At 35.8% G+C, this 19,733-nt stretch overlaps 2 protein-coding genes across 53 annotated transcripts in view; one reads left to right on the top strand and one right to left on the bottom strand.

Moving 5' to 3' along the window:
* Nucleotides 1-15,642, top strand: part of LOC122258010 (uncharacterized) — a 58,083-nt gene extending 42,441 nt beyond the window's left edge. For 6 of the 50 annotated variants that reach the window (XM_086545181.1, XM_086545175.1, XM_086545176.1 and 3 more), the window contains 5 exons: nt 1,290-1,433; nt 6,676-6,720; nt 8,078-8,200; nt 10,046-10,154; nt 13,698-15,642. In XM_086545181.1, coding sequence (XP_086401307.1) covers nt 1,290-1,433; nt 6,676-6,720; nt 8,078-8,200; nt 10,046-10,154; nt 13,698-13,711 — 435 coding nt within the window. In that variant the 3' untranslated portion in view covers nt 13,712-15,642. Of the gene's footprint in view, nt 1-1,277; nt 1,434-3,353; nt 3,471-6,675; nt 6,721-8,077; nt 8,201-10,045; nt 10,155-10,970; nt 11,014-13,697 lie in introns of all 50 variants that reach the window. The other 44 variants (XM_043023665.2, XM_043023662.2, XM_043023663.2 and 41 more) reach the window with 16 other exon arrangements.
* A 1,060-nt stretch (nt 15,643-16,702) lies between these two features.
* Nucleotides 16,703-19,733, bottom strand: part of LOC122258012 (retinol dehydrogenase 13) — a 28,898-nt gene continuing 25,867 nt past the window's right edge. For all 3 annotated transcript variants that reach the window (XM_086545203.1, XM_043023684.2, XM_086545204.1), the window contains 3 exons: nt 19,407-19,526; nt 17,612-17,819; nt 16,703-17,046 (listed from right to left, as the gene is read on the bottom strand). In XM_086545203.1, coding sequence (XP_086401329.1) covers nt 16,938-17,046; nt 17,612-17,819; nt 19,407-19,526 — 437 coding nt within the window. In that variant the 3' untranslated portion in view covers nt 16,703-16,937. The remainder of the gene's footprint in view (nt 17,047-17,611; nt 17,820-19,406; nt 19,527-19,733) is intronic.

Here is a 19,733-nt window from a genome sequence, read left to right as displayed (position 1 = left end):
TGATAAACATCAAATTTTCATACTATCACATATTATTTTGTGACAATTTAGAACTTGAGAAAACCTATGATTTAGCTGATTTTTATGAGTATGATTATTATAAATTAGTCATTGTCTTTAAGAGCTGATCTTCATGTTCATGTGTATTGGGAGTTTGTCCTGAAACTGCTGCATGTGAATGTATTTGTTTTTGCTTGAATTGATTTTGCATGCTATCTTTCAAATGCTGTGTAGTTATTGTAATCATATTGAGAATTGGTCAGATATGAAGGAAATGCAATATATATTGGTAAGGAATGTGTGCAAATGCATGCATTTATTGAGATTGTAAATGCAGCGCACAGTCATTGGAACATTGTAAACCGTAAAAATTTAACCCGATAATGCTGGGTGACTTGACATTATATCATGTGGCTACAGTATTTGCTGCCGGTGATGCGATAACACTTCATAACTTTTTGTATGGCCAGCACTCTAGATGATCGTGCGCATGGCAGGTAGCTGCAGACAGAGTGGGCAAATAGCCTGAGGTATTAAGCCTGCGTGCTTGAAATACCCTAGTGTTAAGACCAGGCAGAACCAAAACAGCCCCATTGTCATCGGGTTAAGCACCAGCAATATTTGTTTGAAATGTTGGCTAGAAAGGGTGGGAAGCAGAGGGGGAATTAAGAGTCGTGGAGTAATTTGTACAATGTTTTCAGTTGTCTCATATATATGTATTTGCATAGTTTTTATTGACTTTTCAAGCATATTGCCTTTTTATTTAGTGAATTGAAAAGAAGTTAAAATCAAGCTTCATAGGAAATTTGGCAGCTAATACAGCCACAAGATCTTTAGTATTTTCTGTATTGTTCTTCAATTGGAACATGTTAATCCTGATCATTAGTGTACCAATGAGAATAATAATTAATATCATGGCTTAACATGGACGCAATGGTGCTATTTCAAGTCAGTTTGAGATCTAAGGATAGGGATTTATTAAATTTGACCTGCAGATAGGCAAACCTGTGGGTCTGTGGGTCATCATATATTTAAGTATTTATGGTTTTGTGAGCAAATACTAGTATGTTTTTTGTGTTTTAAACTAAAGTCAGAATTGTCATTATTCATTATACTTAGTGATATAGTTCCTTGTATTCAAGAACAGGGCTTTCTTTATATGATCTACATGATGAGGAAAGAACTGAATATCATAGATATTCTAGTAAGATAGTTTGCACAATACCATAACTCCTTAAGAAATAAAGCTAGTTGGCACGTACTTGGACCGACCCCAGTATTGTGTACAGGGCAGCGGTGATGTTGATGCGGGCTTGCTGGAGCTGCGTGCAGACAACGACAAGCTTCGAACACTAGTCAGTGTTGGACAGGATGCTAGCCGGCAACAGGAAGAGCTCATCGAGGAGCTAAGGACGGAACTAGCCTCTGTTAAGGTAGGTAATGGGGCCACCAGACTTTAATGTACAGCTGTACAGGGTTAAGAATCCTATAGATAAGATGGTAGCAGTACAGCAAGACGAGGTCTCTGGATGTACATAAATGAGGGAATAGAATGAATGATAGTTTTAGGATACCTGCCTGTCAATTAGAGGATTTAGTAATAAGTAAATTTTGCAGGTAAGATACCAACACAAGGCTGCATGTAAGAAAATTTTGTTTATGTACAGTATGTATAGCCTACCCACTGAGGCCTATGCCATTAAGCTTTGCTCTGCTGTTTCTCACTTCGTGTTTCTGTCCTTGCTTGCATGATGTTGGATCCTTTATTTATTTATTTTTTTTTTTTCCTGCAAATTGCATGTAAATTTTTGCTTTAGAACATGACCCACTATATTTTTGGCGATTGTAACATGTAGATATATCATTCATAATGCCAAATGTCAAATTTTAGCTAGTAACTTGCTTATTCTTATATAGACTTCAGACCGTGAAACCATTTCAAATGAAACTTTCTTGTGAAAGTTTATGAAGTGTTAGTCCTAAAAGTAATTTATAACTACTGTAATTGCCCATGAAATTCAAATTATGCATGTATATATCCTGTAAATAAATTATAAATATATATATAATATATATATAATATATATATAATATATATAAATTTATTAAATAGATAAATAAATGAATTATAATCTCCATATTCGTATCCATCCACGCAAACTTGTGCATGCGTGTAGGTAGACAATTGTGGAAAAAAGTAATGATATGCATTCTGGCTGTTTATCGAGGTAATCTGCTGATGTTTCATCGCTCTTTTCCCCAAGTGTATACAAGTAAATCAAAGTGGTCCATATAAGTTTCAGTTTATATTGATGGCATTTTTGAAGGAATGTATAATGCTAGGTGGTGGTAACCTACAAAGCTTAACATAATAATATGGAAAGGTATTTTTCAGTATTGTATAGAAATTTGCTTATAGCCATTAAAGAAAAATAGTCAAGGAAACCTGTATAATGCTTTATTTTTTAAACAAAGTGATTTAAACTTGAATTATTCCATGAAATTTATACATTGTATTAGTGTGTCTGTGTGTGTGCATGCAGAAAGAAATGAGATCAGTTTGTTGGTGTTTTGATAAGTGGAGGGAACAGAGTGACAGATATGCACTTTTAAGATACTCTTTTACTGACATAGAGTTGATGAAAATTTCAAGGTTTTATAGACAAAGAATATTCATTTAAAAAGATTAGTTGTGGTTGTGAAAATGTGAACATCTGTATAGACATAAACTATGCATTGTGTGATTGTGTGTATTTAATCTTGTATATATGTATTTGAGTGTCAGGACATGGGTGTAGTAAAACAAGTTAGAAGAGTCGGAAGCATAGTTTAATGGAGGGAGATGGAAGTGAAATTGTGTTTTAGAAGGTAGGAAAGTGGTGTGTGTGTGTGTGTGTGTGTGTGTGTGTGTGTGTATAATGGGGGTGTATCTGTGTGTGTGCACGGGTGGATGTGTGTGTGTGCATGCAAACACTTAATTTTATGTGCATATGTTTTATACACTGTTTTATGAGAATTAAGAAGTATGCACACCAGTTAACTTGCATTAATATAGACATGCGTTATTGTTTTTAGAACAGGATATTTATTAATTTGATATCTTGTTTAGTGACATGATGCCATATTACAAGACAGGTTTCCTTTTGATAGTTTCATTGACTTGTAATTTATAATAATTTTATTACCTGTGCTATCACTATATTAGTTATACTTCTTAAAGTGTTTTCAAAGAATTCATTATTTTCTTTAGCTGTAGAGGCATAATAGATATATTAGGGTGCTTTATGGTAGTGGAATGGTGTACTGGTGAGTGGGCTTGGTGCACTAACACTAGCGGGTGTGTGGTGTTGCAGGCAGCCCTGGCCGCTAGCCGTGTGAGTAAAATGGGCTACATGGTTGGTTGGGTGGGACGCAACAGCAACAACACCACCACCACCATCATCAACAACAACAACCATATGGAACAGCAGGTGATAATCCAACTGCTGTTTTAGTTCCTTTTGTGCCTACTGTCACCCTGGATCTTTTGGGAAAGGGTCCTTTTGATTTATTGGAGAGAGAGGCTTGATTTATGGTATGGCTGTGTGGATTGTGAATTACACAAAAATATGTGGTAATGGTTGGGTTGATGAATATATTTTGTCTTATCACAGTGTGTATATATATTGTACATTTGTGTATACATAAGTTTATGTATACTTGTATGGATGTGTGTATCCGCACTGCAATGTATGGATATATATATTGATGTGTGTATACACACTTAATGTATCTTCATCTTTTTTGGGGGGAAGTAATTGTGGTATATTTCAAGCTCCAAAGGTGAGGCATTTCAAATGCCTTTTGCTTTGCTTTCCTAAGGCTATCTTTCAAACTAGCATAAACAATGCTACACGCACAACATGCATATGTACATTCATACAAAAAAAAAGAGGAAAGGAAAAACACGAGACACACGACACGAGACACACGACACGAGACACACGACACGAGACACACGACACGAGACACACGACACGAGACACACGACACGAGACACACGACACGAGACACACGACACGAGACACACGACACGAGACACACGACACGAGACACACGACACGAGACACACGACACGAGACACACGACACACGGTTGCATGTTTTTGGGAATATTGGTTTGTTTAAGTGTATATGCAAGTTCAGATGCAGTTGAGTTTGCATGTGTGGATCTGTTTGCTTTATACACAGTTGACTAGAATTTCTAGCCGTTTGAATGTCTGGGTATTCTGATTCAAAGTGGTATTTAATTTCAGTATTAACTATATTTAATCTGAAATTAGCAAAGGCAAAGCTTAGGCATTAAACACGCAACATATCTATCACTTTTGTTCCTTGGGGGTGCAAGGCACTTTTTCTAGTCTGTACTTTTTTTTTTCTATTACTGTATAATTATGAATTATATGGTTATATTATGATTATTATTATTGCTGCAACTATATTTAGATTTTAAAAAAAGCTATTGCTCTCCTGAAATGCATATTGAGAGAGCCTATCCTTGACAGATGTTGCCAATACATCTTGATTAAAATTTATAGCAATATAAAAATATTAAGAAGTGGGGATCCTGCAGATAAAGGTTTGGTATCCAGTGTTTCTTTCTTTCTTTTTTTTTTTTACCTAGCACAATTGAAAATATGAATTCCTGAACTGATATTTTTAGCTAGTCCATGCAATTATATATGTTTTGACAAGAAATGTGTGTTTCTGACTGATTGCTGTATTTCCCCTTGTAATCGACTCGATCACTTGTAGCTTCCTCTCCCAGCCTCTCCTAGTTTTTCCCGTTCTCTCCATTTTTCAGCGGATAAAGTTGAAATGCCTAGATTATTTTTGTATTTTATATATGGTACATATTATATGCAGGCTATATATATACTAGTATATTAGTTTACAAGTGTGAGCATGTGTGTGTGTGCGTGTGCTTTATATTATTTGCATCCATGTGTAAGTTGGTGCGTTGGCTACAGATTAAGCCAGATTGACTAAGTATAAATAGGAAGTGACAAGAGATGAAGGAAAGCCAGTAAAAGATTGAAATTAGAAGAATTTTCAGCCTTTGATTATTGGAATGGTTCCTTGATGATCCAATACTCATTTAATTTGCTTCCCTCCCCCATCCCCGTAAGGCCTTCCCCTTTTTGACACCCATTTTTGCATTGGAGCAATTTTGACCAAAATAACATGAATTGAATCAGTGGGATCTTCTCTTAATTGTAGAAGGGATAATGAAAATTCTTGTTTAATTTCCTTACTTTTATAGAAATGATTGATTGCTATATGTATGCAAAATATAGATAATGATAGGTTTACAGAATGTACACAGATGTATGTATTTACTGTGGATTTATAGTATTTGTAAATCTGTTATGTATGAATGTACCAGTTAGGTATACTAATCAAATTATATATATAGATATGTATAGATATAATATTTTATATGTATATATATGTATATATATGTATATATATATATATGTATATATATGTATATATATGTATATAATAACTATTTGTAGACATAAAAAGGGTATACATGTTGGAGCCTTTCCTTACAAGAACACTACCCAACCAATGTATTGACTGCCAGTTTCAACTCTTGCTTCCAAAATTCATGCCAAGAAGAGTAGAGTTCATTTGTGTGTATTTTTAATTGGATTGCCCCACAATGGCTTCATCACTAAAGAGTCAATTGGTAGTTCTACCCGACCTCATCTCTTTACCCCATTCCTTAAATTTATTGTATTTTTACTATTAACAGAAATATCATATTAGTAGTAACATTGAAAAATGTTTAACTAATACACTTATCATTCTCACAATACAAGGAAATTGGTTAACACTTGAGGTAAAATAGGCCTACATATTGACTCCTTGATACTTAAAAACTTGTGGAGTCGTCTGTGTGTGGGGGGGATATACGGATGCTACATTTCCCTGGAAGAGCGAGATAAGCTTATGTTAGGCAAGCTGTGATGAGTGGTTGAGGCAAATGAGATGTGTATGTGTTTTAGTGTGTGTAATGTAGTGGTTTATATTATGGCCTGCTAGTTTAGATTCATATTATCTTTTAATGAATATGATGGGGATAAACCTATAGTTAAATTATTTATATATATATATAATTTTTTTTTTTTTTTTTGTATTTATCCGTCTATCTACCACCCCCCTCCTTTATCCACACTTATGCAACACTATTGTATATCAATAAATGATGGATACATATATTTTGTAATCATTACTGACAACCTTTTTTCCAAAAGAAAAAAATTGCCTGTAGAGTGTCTGTGATTAGACGTGTAATAATTATGTAATGTTCAATTGGCAACAGTTATTTGGTGAACTGAAATTAGGATAATGTTTTATGTAATCCATCTATCTTACAAATATTAGAATAAATTCCTGTCACTTTCATTTAAAATGACATGTTTAGTTAGTAGGATTACCCCTTTGAGCATGTTGAGTATGGATAAGCTTTGAATACTACCATAGTTGTTGGTATGGAACCTTCTTCAAAGCCAGATATTATCATTTTGGATAATATTTCAATGTTTTTGTATGCATGACTGTGTTTAAGATATTTTCTACAATATCTACAAAGTTTATAAATTGATGCATATGTTTCTTTCCTCAATAGAATGCGAGCATGAATGGACCAGCCAGTGAGGACCAGTGTCAAGAGGTGAGTACATAAGTGTTTGTTTATGCGTGGTACCAAGAGAAGTTTTGGATATTTGGGACAGGGTGAGTATGCAGGAAATTGCTAGGATTTGGGCAGGTAGAGCACTTAGGAAGCAGCTTGGAACTTTTTTGGTACCTACAGTACACTATACAATGAATTGGGGATTAAGTGTGACTATCACATGCAAATGTCTTGACTTTTTAAGTATCTATTGGGTTCTCAGGGGAGGAAAATTGTGTGTTGTATGCACCAATGTCTGATGCACAGATTAATGAAACCATAAGGATTATAATAAACTGATGGATTGAATGTTAATTTTTCTATTCTAGATGTACAATATAATTTTCTAAGTTTGTGATAGCTGAAGAGGTGTAATTAGTATGAGTCAGTATGGCAGATTGTGTTGAGAAATATATAACATTCTTTATCAAAGCTATCCATTTCACCTGCTCACACTATTGCTAACACTTCTGTTAATACCAAGAAAAATTGTTAATTGACAAGCTACTACAAATACTGCCAATATTTATAAGAACATCAACTTAAGACAGGCTGTACATATCTATGTTCATATGTATTTGTGACTTTTTGCTGATATAGAGTTTAGTGAAATTACATCAAATTAATTGGCAGGATAGACTAAACTTTACATATATTCAAGATCATAGGGCAATACATGTATAAGCACTTTAGTGTACACTTGCACTTACTCCATGTTTGCAAGTATATAGTACCAAAGGGGAAAGTACAACCTTGCTTGCTATCTTTTACAAGCTATGAACTGTGAATTACCTAATCCCCATGAAATAATAGTTCATTGCCTTTCTTCAGCAAGCAGTGCTATCTTTCACATTACTAGCAGGGCTTTAGCTCTTGCGAATGCATAGGCTTTTATATTGCTGTATATTTACTGATGCCTAAAAGAATGGGTTGCTAATTTTATTATAACATGTAGTTGCTGGTCATATCAAAATTTTATGTAGCTTTTTCCATGTGGCTGAGCTCTTTCCTGCACAATGATCAACTTGCATGTCATGGTGGATCAATGCCATTAACTTCTACTAATGTATGTGTCAGTGACTTCACCCTGGCACCGCAACTATATTCCTGATATTCGTTATAGTCTATGACCAATAGATATTTATTTATTTATTTTTAAAATAAAGAGATGTAGCTTGTCATTCTTGGGTAGTTAAAACATAATTTTTATCAGGAGTATGGCTGATGTGGTGGAGTAGTGGTCATGGTGGTGTAGGTGAGGGTTTTAAAGAGATCACTTTGGGCACACAAGAGGTGGGTTTGGGTGTCTTAACCAAGCATGCTTCTCCCCTTTACCTTGGCTGACTAATGCTCCCAGGACAACACCTCGCGCGCCGACACCGCCAGTCTGATGTCTGCTTCCTCTGCCTCAGTCACAGACACTAACCTTTCTCAGGATCAGTCAGGAGCAACAGCAAAAAAAGCTAAAAAGAAGCGAAAGGTAAGCATGGCAGAATTGGGTTTTCCAAGCTCGAATTTTTCCTTTTCGTCAAAAGGGTTGATTAGGGGGTTGTCAAGTTTGCATGATCAGCAGTTAAAAAAGGGGGAACCAATATGCACACCATGGGCCATTATCTTAAGATATCATAATGCTAGGATGTCAAATTCATTTATTAGCATTGCTGTTGTTAAAGTGTTATTTACTTTTGATAAATGCAAATTTAACATCTATTCTGGTAATGCTGTATATCTTTTATACACTGAGTAGCGTTTCTTAGGACTTGGGACATCCCCCCCCCCCCTTTCTCATAAAAGAGATGAATAGGACTTTGGAAGAGCATAAAGGAATAGGTCTTGTCACAAGAATTGTAATTAATGATAAAAAAAAAAAAAAAAAAATCCGGAGACACACAGTAAATACCATCTATCATTGATACAAGGCTTGAGACCATTTTTTTTTTTTTTTTTTTCCTAAAAGGAAATCTATGCCTTTTTAATATTATTAATTATATCTAGCATATCTCTATCCACTGTCTTTTATTAATTTTTAACCAGAATTGAAAGTTTTTATTTATTCATCTTTATAATATTAGTAAGCAAATGTCCCTCAGATGCTTAAGAGGTTGTGTATGAATTGGCTTGCATTACTAGCATTGATAAGGATACCCTTGATAATGACAAGATTCAAACTCGCCAATACTAAAGAACAGGTAATGTAGATTATTATAGTCATTCATATATTGAACATTAGAAGTTGGTTCTAGGACTGCATCCACTAAAGCCCATGGTGTGTTGGTTAGTATAAGAGCTCTCAGGATTTTCTCTTCCCTGTTTTGGATTCCTGAATAAGACGATAAGAATTGGCAATTGAAAGGATTTGTTTGCCAGTTCAGAAGGAATAAATTTTTGTAGTATTGTAATGTCTGTGTTTTGCGGTCATGTTTTATGGAATACTTTTGAAATTGTGATAGGAATAATGATTAACCCACTCACGACGGGGGCATTCTAGCCTTGAATGTCACAATGCCGGGGCTTTCGAATTCTTAGGCCTAAATCAATTAAATGGCTGGCACAATACTGTGCCGCCCGGCCACTGGGCTTTTGAATGAGCGGTACAGTACTGTACCACCCGTCCAGAGAGGGTTAAAATCAAACTTTCAGATTTAAATAAAATTTGGAAATGAGCTTATTCATTCAGTTGCCATACTTAAATGAATAGTTGACAGTTAATACTGTCCTTATTGTTATTATTGAAGGTTTGGTTAAACTGTAGATGTAGATATCAAAGATCCCTCTTCCGAGTTCATAAAGAAGGTATTGAACGTGGGATCTGCAGGCGGGGTAAGGGATTCGTTCTGTTCCCAGCTGTTCATGCACCAGCAGCATGAACATTGTCATGCATCAGCATTTTGGTTCTTGGTGTAAAACTTGATACCTTCATCATCTGGATGTGGTTTTTAGTAGTTCATATACTGAGCCTGTCAGGTGCGGGTTATTTATTTATTTTTTCTTATTACAGTTGGAAGGCATATTTTATAGAATATACTGTGATTTAAAGGCTTAATATAGTTTTACATAGTATTCTGGATTTTAAGTGAATATTAAATAGGCTACTTGATGAAACAGGTAAACTTAAAGAGTAAAATTGATGGCCAAATTATTGTGAAGTGGGCCCATGTTAAGATTTTAAGGAACTTTTTTTAAGATCTTGTACATCTTTTTTAAATTTAATTTGATCTTAATCACTTTTACAAACAAGAACTTTACTTTTTTTCTGAACTTTAAACTTCATTTCCTGGAATTCTATCCTTTTGCTGCCTCACTAACTGCATGTCCCTCTGCGCAGTTTTCTCTGCGAGGTTCCCCTTATAAAGCTAGTAGGTCTCCCAGCAGACCTACCAGTAAAGAAGGAACAATTGTCAGAGCTGTTGATAAAAAAACAAGTGCAAAAAGTGGTAAGCAAAGTACTGCCAAAGGATTCTTTACCTTAGTATCTGAAGTGATTAAAATGATAAATATATGTATATATATCTGATTGTAAATCATTATGGGTTTGAGTCATTGCTTTTCAAGCATACCAGAAATAAGATATAAAAATAAAGATTTACAGAATTTTATCCAAAACACTCATCATTGTAGAGTAGCAATTATTATCCAGCTCTTGCAGAAATTCTCCTCTTAAAAACAAGTTAAGCAATGACAAGTTTGCCACTGTTGGGTGCTTTTAGGATGTTTGTTCACTTGGGAGAGTTGGCTGACGAAAGAACCCAACTTCCTGCATAGAGGGAATTGTGCAGTGTGTAGAAACTTGAGTGCTTGTTAATAACCCTTTCTTGAGTTTGGCCATCATTTTTATTTGTCCTTTTCTCAGTACTATGTGGGAAGAAGTGATTGACCTTGTTTATGGAATTATATTTGTTTTTATAGTTACCTGCAACATTCAGTTGAGCAAGTTTACAAGTTACTGCATTCTTTGAGTTTAAATTTGTGAAGAGATTTTAAAATAGCTTTTTTTTTGTGTGTGTGAACAAATTTAAAGGACAAGTACAAATTGTAAACATGTTCTCATTATGTCTTGCAGTTTAATGTGTTACAAGATGAATTATGTTCAAGTTTGTGGGATATTCTAGTTTTCTAAGTGTTGCATGATCTTGTAAGATGTATTACTAACCCACAGCTTGTTAGATATCAGTCGTGGTGTCTGTGTACACGGACGTTTTTCTTATTTTTGGCCTCTTTGCAGACTGTTAACCCTTTTTATTGTCTTTCAGGGATTTTTGGGAAAACTAATAGGGAAAAGCACTGACCCTTAAGGTATTTCAATTGCTCCTCAGTTGCATTGTTGTTGTGACTTTGGTTACCAGTTGCCAACTGATGCACTCCAGTTGAGATTCCTAGCTTGTTGCTTTTATGGGTATTGTTTTAAGAATTATTTATGAGTTGCAGATTTAAAGTGTTTTATTTTTTGTTCCCCCCTTATATTATAGATTCCCTCCCCTTTTCAGTACATTATGAATTTGGAGCATGAATGAATTTTTTAGTGTAATAACCAAGAGGCTTTAACACAGTGATGATAAATGCTAAGAGGAATTCCTCTTCAAACATTTCAATAGTGCATGCACAATTGGCCATGCCTTTGGTCGTGTATTTTTCTTGCATGGTTACAGATCCTGCCTGCATTCTTTGTTTTGGATGTTTGGTCATCATTTCTCCTTTCTCTTGTCCTTCTAGATATTTACTGTTATACTGAATTTGACTTGGGTTGGCCTTTTAATGAACCTTTGTCTTTCAGAAAAATCAATTTTAAATAGATTCTTCTGGTAGTCATATGAAAAGATACTTCATGCTTTTTTTCTGCTTTTCTCCCCAGGATTATTCTCTCTCCTCCTCTTTATCATACACTAATGTGGGTGCCAAGGCACAAGGAGTTGAATTTTTCTTTTACTTTGATACTTTGTATATATCACACACATGCACCTGATATGAACTCATAACTAATGGTATTGAACCCATCAAGGTTTGTAACAAGATGTACCATTAGTTGTCCTCCATTTTTTACATGTTTTGCTTGTGTGTTGTGACTTACCCTCTTCTTGCTTGCTCTGCATGGCTTTCAAGCCCTTCCAGACCATTTGTAATTGCTTTTAGGCTGTTGCTTTGGCTAATTGAATAAGGAGAATCCCAGGTCTTGTACTGGGAAATCCCTTAACATGGGTTTATTGGTATGTTTTTATTGGTACATGTTCAGTAAATACTAATACTAACAATTGATATTTGACACAAACTTTATGCAAACATTTCTGAGGGCCCAACAAGAGGTTGATCCTTTCCCTTAACTAGCCTGTCATTGTGAACAAATGCATTGAAAGTCCTGTTCATTGAGAATTAAACTCTATAATGATAGCTCCAATGAGAGAGAGTCAGAGGTGCATATGGTTATTGGCATTCATAGCAACCGAGGAAAGATGAATGTGACTAAATAATTGTGTATTTGTGTATATATTTAAAAAAATTGTTTGTATTAGTTATTTAGATACACATACAGAGGCACTCAGTGGTCATCTGTAAAGCATAGGATTCTGAATGTATTGGTTAATTTAGTCCATCTTTTCAAAGTTTTAGCTGAAGAAGTCTTAGCTTTTCTATCATGTTTCACTGACATTATTCGCAAATTACCTTACAGTACTTCTAGGAGAATTATAAAGACACAGTATTTAATGTTAGTTTTCTAGTTATGCCCATTGTATTCCATTTAAAGCTTGACAAGACTTAATTTATTAGCATCAGATGCAATAAATCCAATGCTGATGAAGGATTGCACATGGACTGTATCTAGTCACCCAGTAAACACAATGTGTAGCATTCATGAAAGCTAGGTAATAAGTGGATTTTTTTTTTTTTATACCTGGACACTGAGTGCATAATAAGTCAAAACCTGAAAGTGCTATCCTTGTATGTACAAGCGTTTGTGTTGCATGCTTGTGCACACATCCCCCCCCCCCCCTCCCTCTCTCTCTCTCTCTCTCTCTCTCTCCCTCCCTCTCTTCCCCCTCCCCCCGCTCTCCCTCTCTCTCCTCTCCCCCTCTCTCTCCTCTCCCCCCTCCTCCCCCCTTCCTCTCTCTCATTCTCTCTAGTTCTATCTCTTTAATGGTAAAAACAGCACTTGGTATGAAAAGTCTTGTCATCTGTACCAATAAAATTTGGTAAATAATGCCAGTGTCATCTTCATTCAGTACAATTTAGTATTTGTTAGGGTTGAAACCTTAATGTACATTGCTTACAAAGTTGTATTAATTTACAAATAGTATACAGGTTATTTATCATCAAATGATAGAAGTTAGTTGATTGCAGAAAGATGTAGACTATAGGGGAGATGGAGGAATTTTCTCTGGATGTTTAGAAATAACCTGTCCCCAACTGTATTACTTCTATTACATAAGTTTGAGAATTTTAGATCAAGTATTGACTTTTTAGGGTCTAAAATGTATAGGTAATTGTATAAAAGTGCTTGAAAGTTTTTTTTTTTTTTTTTTTTTTTCCAAGTGAGTGATGAAAATGAGAATTAGCTTGACAAAGGATCATGGATTCATTATTTTTTCATTTGCTACAAAACCATTTTTAGAAAAAAAGATGTAAAAATCTGTACAGAAGTGGTTTCTGCATTTATAAGGCTTTGTATTATTTGGGTTTAATTTTTTTTTTGTCTGTGTAATAGTAACTATGCTGTTAAGATTTGGATTTTAAACTGAAGTAGTTAGTTTAATTTTTTTCATAAGTGTAAGAGTCCATTCCCCATTATCATGATTTAAATATGTAATGAACTTCGATAAATTTCACTTGAGGTCCCACTATATTGGAAGTTGGGATGAATATAAAATATTGATATTCATGTTCTCTCCCTCCCTCCATTCTCTAAGTTGATTTAAAGGCAATAAAAAAAATGCTAATCTACTTACCAGTTTTGCAAATAATACTAATTATGACATTATCTATTGCAGGGTGCTGGGGCTAAGCAGTGAAAAACAATAGGAGGTACAAGAAGCAACCACAACTTGCAAGAGTTTCACTGACATTGTCTATCGTCCAACCTTGGCCACAGTGTTGGAGGTCCACAGCCAGAGCAGCTGAATGCCATGAAGACTTTTGCTATTAAGATGTATTTTATACAAATATTCTTTTGTAGAATGTCCTGGAAATTGAAGCTTCATGGGAGATAGCTGTTATAAGTGCGGACCATTTATAGGGAAGAAATTTTGTTTTCCAAGATAATTTTGTGTATAAATTCGAACAAATTTGTTAATTGCATGTATGCTATGGAAGACTTTTTGAAGTTCACATGTAAGATTATTAGATATTTGTTTATTAGGCTTTGAATTTATCAGTTGTAAGTTTTGCTTTGGGTATTATGAGCAACAAGACAAAATTGAAACAAAAAAAGGTTTGCTAAGTTTCTGGTGGCAGTTATAAAGTGCAATGTTGTCAGTGACAGTGAAGTCTTGCAGGTCATGCTCTTTGAACCATCAGTGTGATGCAGACAGCTGTTAAGACTTACTTGTTGAGGAAAAGTGATTTTCTATTTGTACGTTTACATTTCTGATTGGTTCTTTGTTGTAATCTGAAGTCTTCTATGGTGTAAAAATAAGAACCAAGAGGCTCGACAGCAAGTTCTGGTCACCTGTAGGGTTGTGGCTGCACTTTTTTTTTCTTTTCTTTTTTTCTTTTTTTTTCTTTTTTGTTTCCATTGCTGCAAAGGGTTAGGGGCATTGCCAAGCATTGTATTTTTTGTTTACTATTGGAGAGATTCACTCTTGTGTTTATAAACATATTTTACACTTGATGCAGCAAGAGCAATCTTAAGTTAAAGATACAAAGTTCATTCCAGTGATGATTAATCCCCTCTTTTTGAAAGGGCTATATTTTTTCTCCACTTGGACAGTGAAGTAATGTACCATGCACAGGAATATTATCGTTTAATATATATTCTAGCTTTTCATATGTTCAGACGATCTTGATGTTCTTCAGAGAATTAATAATTTAATATAAAGGTGTTGCAGATAGAGAAGAGAGTATCTGTACTTTTTTAAGTTTACACAGCGGTGGTACATATTTTACTGACCAGTTTTGTATAACTAAATGGAAAACTATTCCAGTAGGCCATTAGGACACTTCCCAAGTTTCCAGTCCATTCTGGGTGGGCTTGCTTATGTCTTCTGGCGCCTCACGTCGGCATATCCTTTACTGTGGTAATAATCCCCATAGACCAAGATTTACTATTACTATTGTTTTGTACGGTGCAAGGAGCCAAGAACACAAGTGTGGCAGTTAGTGTGGTTGTCCTTGGGGCGGGTAGCACGGGTTGGGACCAGGAAAAACAAATAGCAGGTCGTAGGGGGATCAAAGGGCAATCTGGTGCTTATTCTTTCCCAACAGGCAGATGACCTGAGCCTGGATGCTCTTGTGGGTTGGGGTTGTAATGATACGTCTTTGGGGATGAAGGTCCTCCATTTTTTGTCTTGTTTTTGTGCTGAAACGAATCTATTTGACACAGCATTACATCCACCAACTCTGAAAGATTGCAGTCTAGACTGATAGGGGTTGCCTATTCCACATCTGAACACGTTCTATTCTTCATTTTATATTTTTTTGAATTTGTAATTCCAAGGGTATACGGTGATTTTAAGGTGTGGTTTGTCAAGCTGCTTGTGATGGGGCTATGAAACATATGCTAAATAGCCCCAGTTATATCTATAGAATAGTCACCCAAGAATTAAATCATAGCCAGTAGGTATTACTGATTAGTATAAATGCTTTACAAGATCAAAGTGGTGTTTTAAATTGGTGCCCATGTGCTGCCCAGCCTGGCGTGTGAGATTGTTACCTGGTGCCCAAGAGGGGTATTACTAGGGACCTGGTATTCAAACACAAATACATGGTTTATCAGTATTTTTCTTTTTTTTCAACCCCCCAAAACTGTTATTCTGAAAGTTATTTTCTTGCAAAGAATACTAAAAGGGATACAGTATGGTATGAAAGCTTTTTTTACAAGTGTAAAGTAACTTTTTAAAGTTAAAGTAAGTTTTTAGAAACAAATTTCATAACAGCTTTGTCTAGTGATTTATTTTGGTCTCTGGGTTCAGAATTGCAGACCATCTGTCATTAATCCAAACAAAGGACTTATTAATACTTATTTCTTCAAAATGCCTCCATATAAATCCGAGGTTACTGGAATACATTAACATAACATATCACTAGCAGCAGGAGAAAAGCGTCATGTAGATTAGAGTATTGAATACTGTTTCCAAATAAATAGGCATTGTTAATAGATAGTGACAAATTGTCATCTATTAAAACGCAAAGAGAAGAATAAAGCTTAAAAAGGAATTGCTAGATAACTCCTAATAACTTTATCATTATCATTCGGTTTGAGTGAAAACCTAACATGATTTTTTCTATGTAATTATGAATAATGCTGGAACTAACGAAAAAAGAAGACGATAAAGCTATTAGTGCTGCATTAATGGCATGCAAGTGCATATTATGAAAGTATGTACAGAGTAACACTTAAAAACGACAACCATACATTATACCTCAAAGCATCCAGCAATGAATTGAAGTCATAAGCCACACGCTATTGGGAATACCATGCAGTATTATATCAAGTAAATGTCATTTTGCTACTCACTTTGCATCTAATCATTAGTGGTCTGTCTTGATCGGCGGCCGCAGCTTTTTGCTTTCGGAACCATATAGGTTTACTGTTTTCGATTTTTTCATTACGGCCACGGATCTGCATTTGAGCACACAGAAGCTTCCAATGCAAGTGAAAACTCGCTTGGCTCATGATCCCTCTTGAGAGAAGCCATCCATCTTGAAGAGCCAGTGATCAAACACGGAAGGAGTCAATTCATCAGTCAAATTGCAATTTCCCTGAGTTCATATTGGCTGCAAGTGCGCTGAGTATATAATACTATACAAGTATTTCATTTTGTAAATAAAACAAAGCGACCTAGATATTTTATTAATGAACATTTCATAGGTCTTTATTGCCACCATTACATATTGGAAAGCCAGTCTATCAGGCAGAGACAAAAGGATGGTACACGAGTTTAAGGGAAAAAGAACAGGAAGAACAAGAAAAAAGAGAATGAGTTTAGTGAGGGAATCTACCGTCGAAAAAAAATGGATATGAAGAACAATATGCTGTTCCGGATCAGAAAGTATCCTTTGGAAACTTTGGTCTAGACATTATACTGGTCTAGACCAACCAACTGCAAGCTCGTGTCCCATAGTCGCTTGGCGTCCTCGTCCGACAGACCGTTCGGATGTGGTGTTTTTTCTGCACAGTCACTGAAATGCATTGCACATTTTCAACACTAGTTTGGACTCAATATTAACATTTTCAACATCAAACGAATGTCTAAAGCGGAAAGAACCTGAAGCAATGCAAATATCTTGAAATTACATCAAAACAAGGCTTCGAATAACAGTACACAGATCAGCTAATTAGATAAATGTGAATAAGAATTAGGAGTCGCTGGAAAATAATCTGCACTGACTGAAGCAGAATCAAACTACAGATTTTTGCTGTACTTCAAATATGTTAGAAGCACTTTAAGGATAGAAAGTAGTTTGCGCATGTGCTCTCCCCTAGGAATGAAGAAAAAATCTTTTTGCACTATGAATACACTTTAAATCAATTAGATTAAATGGTTATGGTAACGTAATTCTTAAAGCTATCTTGAAGGAACTGGACAATGACCAGATACAGAATTATGGTAAATGCAATGCTCATTCACCAACAAATTAAAGATTACTAAAACCATTTCACAATAAAAAATATACAACCCGATGCAAACACTATTTCCACTCACTCGAAAACAGGTAGATAAGCTTCCATTAATAATTGTCTCACCTGTAATACTTCCCCGTTTGCGTGGCGAGAGACTCGTCCACCGCACAGTAGATAGTCGTCTGGGCTCCGCGAACCACCGTCTTGAAGAAGAATTTTCCGAAGAAGTGGAAGGCCCAGTGGATGAAGGAGTTGACGGACTCGTGAATGTGACGACCTAGCTCCGTCTGCACAACGCCGGGGTGGAGGGAGTAGGCCGTCACTCCCGTGCCTGAGGGTACACGGAACGGGACGCGGGGTTATTGGGATTATTTTTCTTTGTATTAACGCGGATGTGTATGGTATCAGGATTGTTACTATCTCTTATTTGTTTGTACATTTGTCTGTCTGCCTGTCTGCCAATTGACTCTCGTTGGTTTTATCAACAGATTACGTCGATAGTTAGTTAATAATCCAAGAAAAAATGTAGATGCCTCCGTTCCCTATAAAGCCAAAAAGGTTTGACAACTACACATGTAAATAATATTCACAAAACTATCACAATTAAGAGAACCGATAAAGTTTAATCTAATCGGGTATACAAAACAAATCTCTTTCACTAATAAGTTAAATTAATGTAACAGCCGTGGAATATTGTGAGAAAAGTTCATGCCTTTCAAAGAAAACCTTTTCCCAACTCCCATAGTGACTGACCGCCTCAACGACCTCTTCGCAAAAGTTGGGAAATCTGTGACCAAAGAGCCGCCCTCGTATCCCAACGAAACGCAACTAGGACAAGGCTAATAGTAATGCTTCAGACCACAAGCAGTAGCAGTAGAAGCAACAAATACAACTATAAAGCGCCTGCATGAGACGGAAGCCATAGGCGCAATTTTAACTCTCAGCAGTCATTACAAACACCTCCATAGTCACCTCGTCTTACTCATCAGTTTGTAAACATGCCATCATAATAGATTTAGAGATAAAGACTCAATATATATAATCTCTATATCACTCCACTATCTTGAATATTCTAAAGTTTTGGAGAAAATATCAAATCGATAACTCTAAAACACAATGGGGATTTAGAAGTAAACTGCCAACCCGAACAAGGATCAATACTTGACCCGATCCTATTCACATTATGCATTACTGATCTATTGACTATTGTCAAATATTGCCTCGTTCAATACGCCGATATTCACTATAAATAAAATAAATGTTTAAGGAGCATACAAGACTATCACATAAACTAAGAAATATTTCTATAACTGTGGCTTCAAACGGAATCCGCAATGTAACCTACCAAAACATTGCTAACATTGCTACAGATACAATCACAGAATCCGTAGGAGGCTATATCAGACCAAGTACTTTAAGAAAAACCTAGCAGTATGTAAAGACAGTTTTATGACACAAGGTACTCGCACGAACAGCATTTATTGGAAAGTAAAATACACGATAATATATCTACAATGTATATTAAATAGGATCCTTATTGAAACAAGAATGGCTACTGTACAAATCCTAGCTCTGAATATTATTTTCTCTTGGGGTTCAACTCAATCAAAAAACACAAAATTCACGTGACTTTCGCAGTAAAATGTAATCTTATATAAATATATTCGACCACTTTACTCCTCATATAAAAAATAACTAAATTAAATTATCGGATACATGATTTACACCATTTACGCAAAAAATAATAACCATCGTAACTTCAGTTAAAAAATATTTTAGATTAAAAACAAAATACAATTACTTTCCCTTTTTCTTTCTTCCCTCACCCCCCCTGGTCCTTCTTCATTTCCCTCTCCCTCTCCTTTCCCCTCTTCCTCTCCCTCTCCCTCTCCTCTCCCTCTCCGTCCCTCACACGTACCTTTGAGTCTGTGCCCGAGCTCCCGCGTGAAGAGGACGTTGGCCAACTTGCTCTGGCAGTAGGCCTCCTTGGCGTCGTACGACTTGGTGAAGTGCAAGTCGTCCCAGTGCATCCTTCCCTCTGCCGGTGGGAGACGACCACGCAAATTTCAGCACAGGAGAGAACGGGCAGGAGGAGGAGTCTTTGCTTTGTAACATCGTGCACAAGGTTTATTGCCCAAAGTAGGCCTAGAGTAAGGTTACATCTCTTGTTTGGGCCTGGTTGTTCCTTCGGTATGTGAATTGAATCGATAGATATACTAATACACTAACTTATGTAAACATATAT

The sequence above is a fragment of the Penaeus japonicus genome, unplaced genomic scaffold, assembly GCF_977035675.1.
Source record: "Penaeus japonicus unplaced genomic scaffold, GWHDUDI00000001_assembly GWHDUDI00000016, whole genome shotgun sequence".
In the NCBI taxonomy this organism is placed as follows: domain Eukaryota; kingdom Metazoa; phylum Arthropoda; class Malacostraca; order Decapoda; family Penaeidae; genus Penaeus; species Penaeus japonicus.
Note: the sequence above shows the minus strand (reverse complement) of the source record. Positions and strands in the feature narration are given on the sequence as shown.